The sequence below is a fragment of the Armigeres subalbatus genome, chromosome 3 (genome assembly GCF_024139115.2).
Source record: "Armigeres subalbatus isolate Guangzhou_Male chromosome 3, GZ_Asu_2, whole genome shotgun sequence".
Taxonomy (NCBI): domain Eukaryota; kingdom Metazoa; phylum Arthropoda; class Insecta; order Diptera; family Culicidae; genus Armigeres; species Armigeres subalbatus.
This window is the reverse complement of record NC_085141.1, coordinates 281,949,818-281,964,033: the sequence shown is the minus strand read 5'-3', so window position 1 is coordinate 281,964,033 and position 14,216 is coordinate 281,949,818. Positions and strand designations below refer to the sequence as shown.

Below are 14,216 nucleotides of genomic sequence, written 5' to 3'. Positions count from 1 at the left end.
TGTTACTACAACTCACAATTTTGTATCCAATCGGGTAAATGTAGTTGGGAGTGTGGAAATTCTGCAACTGGTGGGGCAGCAGCTGACCGACACTCAAGAAGATCAGGCTGCCTACCCGTAGCAGGTTGCTTGACTCGGAGTGATGCATTACCGAAGCCACTTGGCGGCTCTCATCCCGGTCCACGTAGACACGTCGTTGGACGCTGAGTGTGGTCAGTTCTGAATCCTTCTCCATCTTTGAGGCATGTGATTGACACATGGTCGATTTGTTTTTGTAGAATACGCAACTATCCTTCATGGCACAGCTCAAATGATACATATTGGCGCAGCGTGTCTTGAAGCACTTGATCGTCGCGCCAAGATTGTTGCAAAAGGTGCAAGCCGAGCTAAGGCTTTGCTGGAGGGCATTTTCCAGGTTCATCAATGCACCATTTACGGTTTCGTAGACTCCGTCGGACCAGAGAGCACAATTCAAGTGGACCCACTTGTCGACATCATAGTTCAGGAGACGCGAAGGACCATCAGCAACTCCATCCCCAGTGGTGTGACAGAAAATGCATCGTCTGGTGTCATCCGGCATTTTAGGGGTGGGTGTTACAGTGATGTTCATACGGAACAATGTCTCGGTGATTTCTTTCTCCGTAGGCTTCTTGTATCTTTGAATCGCAAAACAGTTCGAACCAAAGAACTTGTACTTGACGCCTTTCAGTTGCTTCGGCGGAGGGCCAGTTTCTTTGTCTATCTCGTCTAACTTCTTCTTGCGTTCATTGATAGAAGAATCTTTGCTATCCGAAGACCGAATGCTAGCCATACTGACATCACCGTCTTCCTGTTTGATGTCCAAAGCACCCATACTCAGATTTTCGTCCAGGTCCAAATCGAACTTTGATGAAAGGTTGTCGCGTAATTTGCTGCCATCAGCGCCAATAAGTTTGTCTTCCAAAATATTCGTCGGACGCCATTGGAATTGCCTATAACACGCCTTACTGCAGAAATATAACTCCTCTGACTCTAGTTCCTGATTCATATTGTTCGCCAATAATGGAAACTCGGATGGTTTGGCTGTAATCAGCGTGTTCAAGATTACTACGTCGCAATGCCTACAGAACTTGGCGGCTCCGTTCAATATGGTTTGGATATCAATGGGTGCTCCTTCCTTTCCGTCGCGACCCTTAGTCCTGTACAGACCAAGCTTCTGACTAGGTGGAGTAGTAGTCCGTTCCACTATCTGGTACGACATTGGAGGTGGGATTTCCAATATATTCGCAAGATCTCGTAACACCCCAATGATATCCTCCGCGGCAGATGAGGTCAACGTCAATGTGACGGTCACATTGCTGGAGTCCTTCAATGGTGTTGGTGGACCGAATTTCGATTTAATTCCAAGTGGTTCTTTCATTCCCTCGTTTTCCTTATTGCTACCAGGTCCGAGTAAACTGAACGATCTGTCGGTCGATAACGAGATTCCCTTCTTCAATCGTATGGGAATTGGAGCGACAATCGGAATTATTGGTGACATGCGTTTGAAAATCATCGTTTGCTCATCTTCAGCGCCTTCCTCCTTGATGACTCGCAATCCAGGGAAGTGAATCGGAGACTCCCATCGAATGCACTCGGGACTAGATGTACTCACTATCGTGTCCGGAGAATCCAGATCTCGGTCCTTGACGAAATCGTATCGCCCACGATCCTCGTTTTCGAATTTGATTGGCGGAAACTCCTGATCGTAGAAACCTCGTTGCGTGGACGGTGGTACAGTTTCCGGGGGAGGAACTTTCACGCCGAAAGGTTTCGTGTTGTAAAAGTCAGCAACGTTCGGAATTTGCGCATGCCCGTAAGTTCCAGTAAGATCTCCGTTTGCAATCGAGTAATTCTTCATATTGGTAAATTTGGCTAAGTCGCCTGTGCCAAATAGTTGACAGATTCCGTAGTTTCGGGGAAGAAGTGGTTCTAGGATTTGCATCGGAGGTAACTGACGTAGCTGGAGCATCAGGTTGTCGATGTACGTGTCGTAATCTTCCTCGAGTTTGGCAGCTTTACGAGGTTTTTTCTTGGACTGATGATGCTGCTCCTTGTTAGACAGCTGCTGCTGACGGCGATTTTTCTGATATTCTCGGCGCTTCTTTTTCTTCAATTCGTGGGCTATTTCGGCGGCCGTTTTGGCAGCAGCTTCCAATGAGATTTGTTCCACGGGCTCCTCTTTGTTCGAGGCTGATGTGATGGGAAGTTCCTGTTTAATGGTATCGTTAGGCGTCGAAGCCGGTGAAGGGAAAACAGGAGACGGGCCGACCGCAGGTTCTTCGGGGAACTCTTTTTTCACTTCTACAGGAGTTGGTGTACGAGATATTGGATGATGTTGAACCGGTGACTGTTGTTGGAGAATCTGTGGCGGCTGCTGTTGATGCAGTTGTTCGGGAGGCTTCATCTGCATGGTTTGCACCGGTGTTGGTTCCCGTTTAATGTACGTGGTCATGCTTTGCATATCAGCAGAAGATACCGGCAATTGAATTGTTTGCGATTGTGGCTGTTGTAGAAGTTGTTGTTGCAGTATTTGCTGCGGTGGATGCTGTGGTTGGATAACTGGGTGGGTGATTTGTGTGACGGTCATTTGACCAGACTCAGTTTTTACTGTACTTTGGACGGTAATGGGTTGTGGTGTGACACACGATGAAGAGGCCGCAGACGCAGCAGCAGCAGATGCTGCAGCGGCTTGCATCATTTCCTCCTTTTTCATACTAGCGGCGCGCATATTCGCAAACAAATGCGGTGTTGGGTGGCTTGAAGAGATCGTTACCGTTGGAGGTTTGGACACGAACGATGTTTCTCGTGATACGATTTTATTCGTACTGACCTTTGGCGGCTCAGACGCGCTAGGCGTGGCACTTGATGTTGGTATTGTTACGGCTTGTGTGCTGATAATTTGAATGGCAGGCGGATTTGTAGAAGGTGGAATAATAGGTCGGGCAAGTTGGGCTTCCAAAGAGCTTACAACACCCAGACTTGGTGCTCGCTGGTTCGTCATCAGACTTGGAACTGGCCGTGCCATTGATGATGGTGTCGATGAAGGTGCTGTAGTCGATCCCGTGTTTTGCAAAAGCTGCTTTAAAAGAACATTTTGACTATCAGATTCTGCCTTAGTTGCGGAAGGGGTTGACATTGTGGAGAACTTGCAACCACTTGCCTGGCCTGTGGTTGAACTCACCGTAGAAGTAGAAGATACGTTGTTGTCATCTGTAGCATCCATAGGTTCACTTTTAACGGTGTTCGAGGCCTCCAAACTGAGTCTTTTGCTTACAGCTTGAATGGTTGGTTCCCGCGGGAATCCTGCTGGTACCTCATCGGTAGATTTAGATCGCCGGAATGCGGAACCTTGCAATTGATTCTGAAGCAACGTGGAAATTGTTGGTGAACTTATTTTGATGGATTGCATCGGTTGAGACAAAGTTGCGCTTAAGATGCTGGTCGTAGTTGGTGCTGCAGGTCCGGAGCTAGTACTAGTCAGCAGCACACCACTGCCAGGCGTTGATATAACTCCTGGCCGAGATGTCACGACCAAGCCTGGAGGTTGATTCGCGTTCGCAGATATTTCACTGAAATTTACAATTCTTGTTTGCGGTTGTTGCAGTGTGCTGCTCAAGATGCTAGCTATGCTGCTAGTACTGCTATTGTCCACATTGGTTTTCGGTATTTCTACGGCTTGGATACGTCCTTGGCCCTGGATTATAACTCCGCCTTGGGATGCTTGTTGCTGTAATTGCTGTTGTTGTAAATGTTGCTGATGCTGTTGTTGAAGTTGCTGTTGGTTTTGTTGTTGAAACTTCATGGCTTGTTGTTGTTGCATTACCACTAACTGCTGTTTGTGTGCCTGCGTTTGGCTGATCTGTTTCTGCAGAGGGTTGCGCACTTGCTTCACTACCACAATATTACTTCCACTAGGGGGAACCGCTGGAGAAACGCGACCAATTTGCAATTGTTGATTCAAAAGTTTCGTTCCGGGAATCGATGAGATCGTTGTAGTAACGGACTGCGCTTGCTCAGATTTATTAGCATTCGATGCATTTGCTACCGCTGCTGCTGGTAGAATGGTCTTACCAGATACTGTCTTCAAAATACTGGCAATCGTCTCCGGCTTGCTCATGTTATCACCCTGTGAAGGTATCACAGTATCGAAGGTTATGGTCGATATCGTACTCGCAGAAGTGGCTGGAGTTGTTGTAATCACCGTTCCACTTGCTTCGGTTTTTATTGAAGATCCGGGCGGTGCAGCGCTAGAGTTAATCGACGACATGATCGAGCGCACCTGTTGGGACACATTCATCGCATTCATAGTCAGTTCATTGGGTTGGGAGAGAGGTGATAGCTGGGGCATTGCCGAGATAACACGTTGCCCCACCGGTCCTAGAATTGGACTTTTCGAATTCTCTCTTGACTTAGAAATTACATGCACGGGAATAACGCCGTGCTTCTTCATTTCGCCAGAATGTGAGTCATTCGAACCTTCATGGGAAGCCATCGGATGATTGTCAACTTCCGTTGAGGAACCATCAGCTCGAGATGCTTCGTCTATTGATGCTTCCACTTTTTCTATTCCTAGCTGTTCGACATCCTCCTGGCCAATGGAGCTATCCGGTGAAATCGAATCATCTTCAAAAATCTTGTTTGGCAAAGAAGTATCCTGTGTTACCGTAAGTGAAGATAATTTAGCGTAACTCATGCCGGGCGAGGGAGCTTTCGGTTTCGATTTGACAATTAGAGTATCCATTGGAGCTGACTGCTGAATCAATTGGTGGGAGTGTGCCGAACTGGGCCCTTGTATCGAAGTTTGTGGAATTTGATGAATTTTTATCTGCGATGTTGTTTGAGGATGTCCTTGGGCCTGCTGTGGGGCATTTGGACCAGTTCTAGCGAAGGCCTTTGTGATAAACGGAGCAGATTGATTGATGTTCAACGAAGAAAGAGGTACTATGTTTGTAGTATTTAGTTTTTGTCCAGCAACAGCGATGACAGTCCCAGGTGAATTTTTTGATATATTGCTCAGTGAGATAGCAGTGGAAGTTATTATCTTTTTCGTCTGACTTGGCAGGGCGGGTTTTGCTTGACTGGGTGTGCCTTCAGTAGGAGTTTTCGGGGGAGTTGCTGTCATTGGAAAGCTTTTGAGTATTGGAACAGATATGGTTGTGTTTCCTATGGAAAGTTTAGCGCTTTCTGTGGCATCCTTCACTAATTTCTTATGAGCCGCCGACACTGCTGTAACAATAGGAGGACGATTCTGAAGGATAGTTTTCTGAAGAGCAATTCTTCCTGGGTATGTGATTGGCTTTGGGCTCTGCTGGAGACCTACGGATATTACAGTAGTGTCTTTGGTAGGAGTTCGTACTCCAGCTTTCATCACCTCATCACTCGTCGGTTCCTTGGTATCATCATCTTGCTTACTATCTGCTTCTTTCGGACGACTATCTATCATAGCTTCAAAATCTTCCGTCGTGGCAATATTACGTTCATTGTTTTGTCCACTGTTCGAATGTTCACCCTCTTTTATGATAGTAGTCTTGATTACTTCAACGCTCAAACTCCGATCCGTTTCTTTATTCCCAGCTGTGACAACATCCTGTCCGAAAAGTTCATATTCTCCTCCTTCGATGTGGGCTCCCAGTGGACTGGCACCGGTATCGTATCGGCTGTGGGCAAACGATTCCATAATCTCATCTCCATCGGCAGCAGATTGGGCAACGGAACTCAACGACACCTCGGCCGTCACTAATCGTTTATCTGTCTCGTCATCATAATCTACCATTCTCTGCTTCTCATCCGGGCTGCTGTCGATCACAACAATTTCCTCGGAACCACCTTGTTGGGGTTGATTACCCTTCTGCAAGATTGTTAACCTACTGCGCATCATTGCGGCCTTTTTAGCCGCTTCGATTTGATGTTGTTGCTGCGACGGTCCCGGCTGACCTATATGGAGAGAACGAATTATATTTTGTCATTAAATATACAACACACTTTCATAAATGTACAACATTTTAAAGAACGGAATTGACCACCAAAATGTCATGTTAAATTTGTTTACAAAACTAAAACGTACCTGGTACATGCTGTCCCGGAGGTTTATTCCCAGTTTGCAACTGGTGCTGCAAATGCCCAATCGGATTAGGACCTCTAGGTGGGTTTCCCCGTGAATTACCCCACATCGGCGATCCTCCACGGAGGCCTAGTTTTATGAATCCGTATTTTCCGAAACAAGGCATTATCGGAATGGGATTCGATGGATGATTGATTCCTCCTCCACCTCCACCAGTATTGTTGTTGTTGCTGCTGTTGGCAGCACTAGTTGCAACATTCATCGATCCTTCCATAGAGTCCTGTTGAATGAATTGCCCGGGACTAGGCCCCAAACCATGCTGCGACCCGGCACTTGGTGGACGTCGTATCATCTGCTGTTGTTGATGCTGCAACGGTTGTTGTTGTTGTTGTTGCTGTTGCTGCTGTTGGTAATACAACATAGGGCTTGGGGGCATTGGTGAAGGCGAAGGAGTGGGAGTGCCACCCTGACTCAACAGTGGCGACGGTGGCTGTTGATGAACAGGACTTTGTTTGGCATAATTAATTTGCTGCTGGCCTTGTTGTTGTTGTTGTTGCATCGGGGTCATCTGTTGCTGGATGTGTTGCTGCTGCTGCTGCTGTGACATCTGCAATTGCTGACCCATCTGCTGTTGTTGCAGCATTTGTGGAAGTTGTGGTGATTGTTGCTGGATAATCTGTTGCTGTTGTTGTTGTTGTTGTTGTTGAAGAATCATTTGCTGACGTTGTTGCATTTGCTGCATCCTTTGTTGTTGCATTAGCTGCATGTTTTGCTGTTGCTGAATTTGTTGTTGTTGCTGTTGCTGCTGTTGTTGTTGCTGCTGAGGTGTTCCAGGAGACATTATTGGTTGCGGACTACCAAGAGGAGAACTGTAACCGGGTTGCATTTGCCTAATGTTAGGATTTTGTTGCATCATTTGCTGTTGCTGCTGTTGTTGCTGTTGTTGAAGCGAGTTCGCAACACGCATACGTATGTTCGGGTCGTTAGGAATAATTTGAGGTCTCACGAAACGTGATTGCTGTTGTCCCATCATCTGATTCTGCATGATAATGTTTTGCTGGGCAAATTGAGCTCCAGGGCTAGTGACCATTCGTCCGGGTGGCATTTGCTGGCCAGACACTCGATGCTGTGGTGATGTCATTCTCGGTGCCGGGGAAGTTAACCTTCCAGGTATTGATGGAGAAGGTGACGGTCCCGGACTGAAAGGATTTTCATCAGCAGCTTGCGAATGCGGTGTGCCTATCCTAGGCGATTGCTGCATAGTATTGTAAGGAGACATTGCACTGTTTGAGTTGGTATGGTGACTTGGACTCTGCATTATAGAATTTACACTACCGGGCCCCGGACTTTGGGACATCAGTGGTCCAGGCGAGTGCATAGGACTTTGACTGGGTTGTAGTATTGGATTATTCAGCGGAGACTGTGTCGGAGGTTGATGGATCATAGTTTGCTGTGAACTTGGTGAAGGAGACATGAGTGGTGATGGCGGCGCAATCTGCGCTGGGGAGCTTGCCGGTGCAGCAGGCAAACTAGCCTGCAGTTTTGCTTGCTGTTTTGTCTTGTACTCCTGCATTAACACTGTATGCTGTCGATGCTGTTTCCTGGCATTATCCAGTTGTTTTTGGATAACCGCATGATCCGACGTCACTTGTGACAACTCTTTCAAATCTACTTCCGATAACTCATTCCCGGCTTTTTTCAGTTGCCGCTGTTTAGTGTTCAATTGCTTCTTAACCTTGCGCAATTTCCCAATCTCCGTTTCGTAATGTTTTAACTGATTGGTCAATGAGTTGTTTTGTTGATTCATCCAATTTTCATATGTGATTTGCGTTTGTCGCTCTTGATCGTTTGTAATGTTCTCTGGCGGGACAGGAGGTGCCGGTTGTAGGTTTGCCTGATACATTTGAATCGGCTTATGGGTCGGTTCCATCGGTGGCTGTGCCATGGGTTGAACCCCACTCGGCCCAGCGGCTTTGTTCAAAGGATTGATCAAGTTCGCTACAGCACCCCCAGGCACTGGAGTTTGTGGACGCCATTGCGGTGTTGAGATGCGCTGCTGTTGCATAATAAACTGACCTCCTGGCGGTCCACTACCTACTGGAGATTGCATCTGAATCGGTTGTGGGTGCTGCAGTTGCTGCTGTTGTGAAAGATTCTGCTGGTGTTGAATCTGCATTTGAGTAGTAACCTGGCCACCCGGCTGACTTTGGATAATGTTCTGCTGAACCACACGCATCCCGGTTTGCTGAGGTGATTGATGTTGCTGCTGTTGTTGATTATTCAAGAGTGTTTCAAAGTCCTGCCGAGAAGACAAAAAAAACTCTCTAAATAAATAGTCTAAATAAAACAAAAAAACATTGCTTTGAAATTGTGCACACTTTACACCTAGAAAAACAATTATTATTGGTTAAGTAAATGATATCTTTGTTTAAAAGTACTTGCGACATGATAATGAAATACTTTGGTGATTCTACTCTACTATAATTTGAAAATTTAATGTTTTTCTCTTTATAATTTTCTGGCATCGCTTCCCACATCTGAGACATTATCGGTTAATGTTTCTAGGATAGCAAGTAGTAAGTCTTGTGACTAGCGCGAATACCTACATTCATTGAAAAGAGGAGAGAGGTGGACCATGGAGGACAGTTCAACACACGACGACTGGAAGATACCGCAGTAAGGAAGTCATTTCTTTAAGAACTGGCGGACTCGTACTATAGATATTCTGGGTGGTGGCAGCATGGCCAATGGGTGTCTTCGAGATTGCATTCGATAAACTAAGCGAATTGCGCGCACCAGGAAGAAATAATGGCTCACTAATAACATCCTAATACAGAGTGTTACAAAAAGAAGCAAAGCCTTGAGAGAGCGATTGAAAGCCGGGAGTCAAAGTTTTAGTACCTAAAACGGTACTCGCCCAACTAACATTTAATGTCAATGTAAATGTTATTTCAACTCGTCTATACGGCTCCAATCTGTGTACATGTGGTCGGCTTTGGCCAAATTAGTGCGATAAAAAAAAACTACCCATTTTCTTGGACCAAATTTCGTGTAGCAAATTCAATTGATCACAAATCGTATCAGATATCATTCTACATATAACTGAGGATATCGAACATCAAGTATCTGAAAGAATTGATATAGGGAGCGGGACCATTTGGGAAGCACCCTCTATTCCCGTCCGCAACGTTAATAACTCGACCGCGTTCCAACCAAATGGCTTGATTGTTTGTACAGCACTATATATCGTCAGAAACTAACCATATACTAAAAAACAAGTAATTCGGTTGTAATGCGCTCGAGTAATGAACGTTGCTGACGGGAATTGGGGGTGCTGCCCAAATGGTTCTCTACCCTAAATTATTTTCGGTTTTCATTCTACGAACAAAATATCACAAGTCGCTAGACAGTCAAAAAAGGATTTATTTTGGTTTCCCTGAACTCCGACCATGTGATCAAGAACTTCTATTCAATCCTTTCACCAGCAAATCTGGCAAATCTATTCAGCTGTTTTGGACGCGCCTGCCCAACTACATGTTAAACAACTTTTACTCAACCTTTACCGAACCATTTAATTATATAATTCGCTTCAAAGGCACTTATTCAGACTTTTTGAATCTGTTAAATTAGTTTTATACAGCCACTAAATACTAGTCGAAACTGCCCGATCTTGCTCGGATTGTTGTTTTTTCGATCAAAATGTCAATCGTTTAATTGATTGTAGCCCTCTAGATCGATTTCAGTTCGAGCTTCATGGTTGTGTTGATGAACTCATTGATGAACTCTTTGGCAAACGAGAAGGCAAAACTGCAACAGACGGGAATATTCGTTTTCTCTACAATATTTCACGATGCCTAAACTGCCGTTATACGCATAATTGTCCCATGTTTGCTGGGATTTTCCATGTACATGGTACAGTTATGCGTATAACGGCAGTAAACGGGGCAATGATGAATGGATTCCAGTGAAAAACGCGACTGGTCGCCAACTGACCAGTAAAAACACTGGTTGGAACAATTTTTGTAAGTGACAGCCAGACCACCACCCCATTGGCCTGTACCGTCATACCGATGCTCCTAGCAAGAAATTCAAACGGCCATCTTAAAGAAGAATTCGAACGTAGCGTCAGGGGTGATTCCATGACATCTGGCAACTTTCCTGGTCGCCTGAGACCTTCAGGGTGACCTGACTATGTTTGATAACTTGCGAGATATTATGTTGCTATGTACCAAGATTCATAGGAATATCGATGCGACTCTTCGGCGACAGCATTCGAGCACTGATATTCAGAGTAATTTCTAAGCCCTTGCCGAATGCTGCTCACCGGCAGGCTTAATCAGCATTTAAACACCTTAAAAAACCAAACCGCTCAAAATAATGCCACAGGCGGTCACTTAATGATTAATCAATAATGATTATTCAAATTGATCCGTAAATCAGAGAACGAAGTCTTGTTGTCTGTGATTATCTTCTTCTCATTTGGCAGTACCCCACACCTTGCCACCTTGCAGCTTAGTGTTCATTCAGCACTTCCACGGTTATTAACTGCGAGGATTCTAAGCCAAGTTAACATTTTTGCATTCGTATATCATGATGCTGACGAAGACAAAATTCGCGCTGTATACTGCTCTGATTCTTCCGTTTTCTTTATACGGCCATGACACATGGACGTTAAAGCAGGCTGTTCGGTGAGCTTTCGGAGTGTTTGAGCGTAAGATGCTGCAGACAATACTCGGCGGTAAACAGGAGAACGGTATCTGGCGGCGTCGCATGAATAACGAGTTGTACCAGGTGTATAAAGGTCTGGATTATGTTAAGCTTATACAACATGGCAGTCGACCGTGGGCTGGACACGTTGTTCGTATGCCGGAAGAACATCACGCGAAGATAATATTTAGAAGAAAACCCAGAAGAGGCCGCGGCTTCGTGGAAGGCCGCGTACACGATGGCTTTTTGCAGTTGAAGAGGACCTTAGGGCGCTCAATGTTCAGGACGACTGGAAGCGATTGACCTAGGATCGAGTCCAGTGGAGAAGGATACTCCATTCGGCGTAGGTTCATCGAAGAGCTGTAGCCCATCAAGTATCAAGTACACACTTAATTTTTTTACCGGGATCTCAGCAAATGTTGAACTTTTACCGAGATTCGCACAGCCGTGCCCCAGCAAACATGTTTTTTGCCGAGATTTCTGTCAAAATTACTGAAAATCAGCCAATTTTTTGCTGAAAATCAGCTAATAAACGTCATTTTTGCTGGAATTTCAGTTTTTTAATTTGCTGGCGCACGGCTGTGCGGATTTTTGCCGAGCTGCAGAAATGAAAACTAAGTGTGTACACACTCAGTTTTAATTTCTGCAGCTCGGCAAAAATCCGCCCAGCCGTGCGCCAGCAAAATATACAACTGATATTCCGTCAAAAATAGCGTTTGTTAGCTGATTTTCGGCAAATTATTTGCTGATTGTCAGCAATTTTGACAGAAATCTCGGCAAAAAACATGTTTGCTGGGGCACGGCTGTGCGATTCTCGGTAAAAGTTCAACATTTTGCTGAGATCCCGGTAAAAAAAATTAAGTGTGTAGTATATTATGAGGCTAACACAATGATACTTTTATTTCAGACCCGAAAATTTACTAGACCAAAAATGGAATTGAAACCCAGCCACATTCAGCATGATCTTGCTTTATAGCCGCGCATCTTACCGCACGGCTAAGGAAGGTATATAGGTATGTATATTTCAAACTACAATTGTTGAGCAAGTTCTAGAGCATTATCTAAAATAATAATTTCTTCATGTATCACTTTTTTAATGGAAATTTTTTAAATTAGGGGCTGTCCACAAACCACGTAGACCGAAATTTCACATTTTCAACCCCCCCCCTCCCCCCTAGTAGACTTTCGTAGACTTTTCCGAAACCCCTCCCCCACCCCCTTGAAGTCTACGTAGACTTTTTCAAATTTTACAAAATATCATATGTTAACAAAATCCAACACAATATCCATTAAAAATTCAAAACGAAATCAAATTCAATCCTCTGTCCATAGCTCCTGAAACCGAATCTCGAAACCAATTAATTTAATTTCTGTTCTGTTTCCACCTAGAGGAGTGCGCCATTGCCACTGCTTAAAATCTGTCATAATTCAGATTATAATTCTTTAAGCCGATTCAAATTTGTAAAAAAAACCAAGATTTTTCAGAATTTCGGAAAATTTCGAGAACCGCCATCGGGGGTGACAATGGGTCTGGGGGGTGAGAATGGGTCATCGCTCTCCCCGGCAGCCTGGAGGTCGGATAACAAAATCGTTCAAAAAGGTCTCTTGTGTTTTAGTCTTCTTGTCCTCAGATACATTCAATCTATTCTACTATCATTCTAAGTACTTGAAACAGTGACCCACTCTCACCCCCTTTGACCTATTGTCACCCCCGGAACGTTAAGTCTACATAAGTTTTTCGTGCAAATTCCGTAGAATTCCCCGATTGATAACCTTTAAAATTTCCAGGTAATACTCCAAAGAACTCTCCGTGATAATTCCTTGCAATATCCCGCTGAATAATCCGTTGAAATCCCAAGATTTTTTTTCCTAAATTCCAAAAATTTTCTCGTTAAAATGTCGATTAATTTTCCGTAAAAATTTAGAGTTATTTACCGTTGAATTTTAGCATGGTTTCCTACGTTATTTTGAAATTTATCTTGCAAAGTAGGAGGAAATTTTAAAAAAATCCTATGGACATTCCAAATAGTTTTCCAAATAATTTCCGGTGGAAAATATAGAGAATTTCAGTTGAATTTGTGGTGAATTTATCGTAAAAAATTCGAATAAATTTTCATGAAAATTACAAATGCTTTCTTACAAGAATTGGATTTTTTTTGTGGAAACTCAAAGAGTTTTTTCAAATAATTTCTCGTGAATCTCTTCAACAATTTATTTTTCCATCGATAATTTCAAAGAAGTTGCATTAGAACTGCCGAATAAATTGTCGTTAATTTTCGAAGTATTTCGCTTATAATGTATGTCCAAAGAATTCCTCGCAAAAATTCCAAAGAATATTCGAAATTAAGAAAAAAAAATCCCGGGGACTTTCCAGAAAATCTCCAGTTGAAATTCTGAAGGGTTTCTCGAGGGAATTTCGGAGGATTCCCCTTACAAGTTCAAAAGAATGTCTTTTGGAAATTCCAAAGACTTCTTCTTGGATATTCCAAAATGCTTCCTTTGTAAATTCTAAAGAATTTTCCGTTGAAGTGCGACATAATTTTCCGTGGAAATTCTAAAGAATCACTTGTAGTTTCTAAAGAAGTTCCTGCTGAAAATCAAAAGATATTTTAGTAGAATCTGCAATGTAATCCAAGTGGAAATTTTGAAATTTTTTCGAAAGTTTTTATAGAACACTTTGGAGAATTTTCCTGCTTAACACAGAAGAATTTTAGAAGTTGTTGATATCATTAAGTTGAAATCATTAATCATCATTACTTAGTAGTAAGACGAGTTAAGTACTCTCCATTTAATTCCATCAAAAAAAATTTCTGTTGAAATCATGTTATTTTCAAGCCGTAGTTTAGACTATTACTTCAATGAAATCCATAAGATTTTTCTGGAGAAATTCGAGAGATTATTTCGGTATGTAATATACTCGTGGGAGATTGGGTTCTTTAAACTAATTACTAACGAGACTGTGATACTGTAAGTGATACAGGTAAACGCGCGTCTGCTCGGGTGTGCAGTCAGTGATAAAACTGATCTTTTATTTCTTCGATTGCCACTGCTGTACCAGACAGCCAGTGGTGTAGCTAGGGGCGGATACTACAGTTCTCCCCCTTTTAGTTTGAACATATTTACAATCGATTGCAGCAAAACTTCACTACTGCTTAAACATAAAACAATCGGCAAAACTCGACTGCCGTAAACATTTCAACAAACGGCAAAACATAACTGCCGCTAAACAAACTCTGAACTCGGCAAAACATGACTACCGATAAACTAGTCCACTTTTGACCGCCTCCGTGGCAGTTAAACTTGTTTTAAAACACACAATAGTTCAATAATATTTAAATTCGACATCTTTCTTGAGACGCTTTAGTCGCTCCGAACGTCGGACACTTTCCACACGGTTCTTCGATGGTGACGATCGGTTCCTCACTCG

General features: G+C 43.6%; 1 protein-coding gene across 7 annotated transcripts in view; it reads right to left on the bottom strand.

The window, feature by feature from the left end:
- Window positions 1–14,216, bottom strand: part of LOC134224651 (histone-lysine N-methyltransferase 2C-like) — a 108,411-nt gene that overhangs the window by 2,270 nt on the left and 91,925 nt on the right. For 5 of the 7 annotated variants that reach the window (XM_062704127.1, XM_062704132.1, XM_062704133.1 and 2 more), the window contains 2 exons: window positions 6,086–8,381; window positions 17–5,955 (listed from right to left, as the gene is read on the bottom strand). In XM_062704127.1, coding sequence (XP_062560111.1) covers window positions 17–5,955; window positions 6,086–8,381 — 8,235 coding nt within the window. The remainder of the gene's footprint in view (window positions 1–16; window positions 5,956–6,085; window positions 8,382–14,216) is intronic. The other 2 variants (XM_062704130.1, XM_062704131.1) reach the window with 2 other exon arrangements.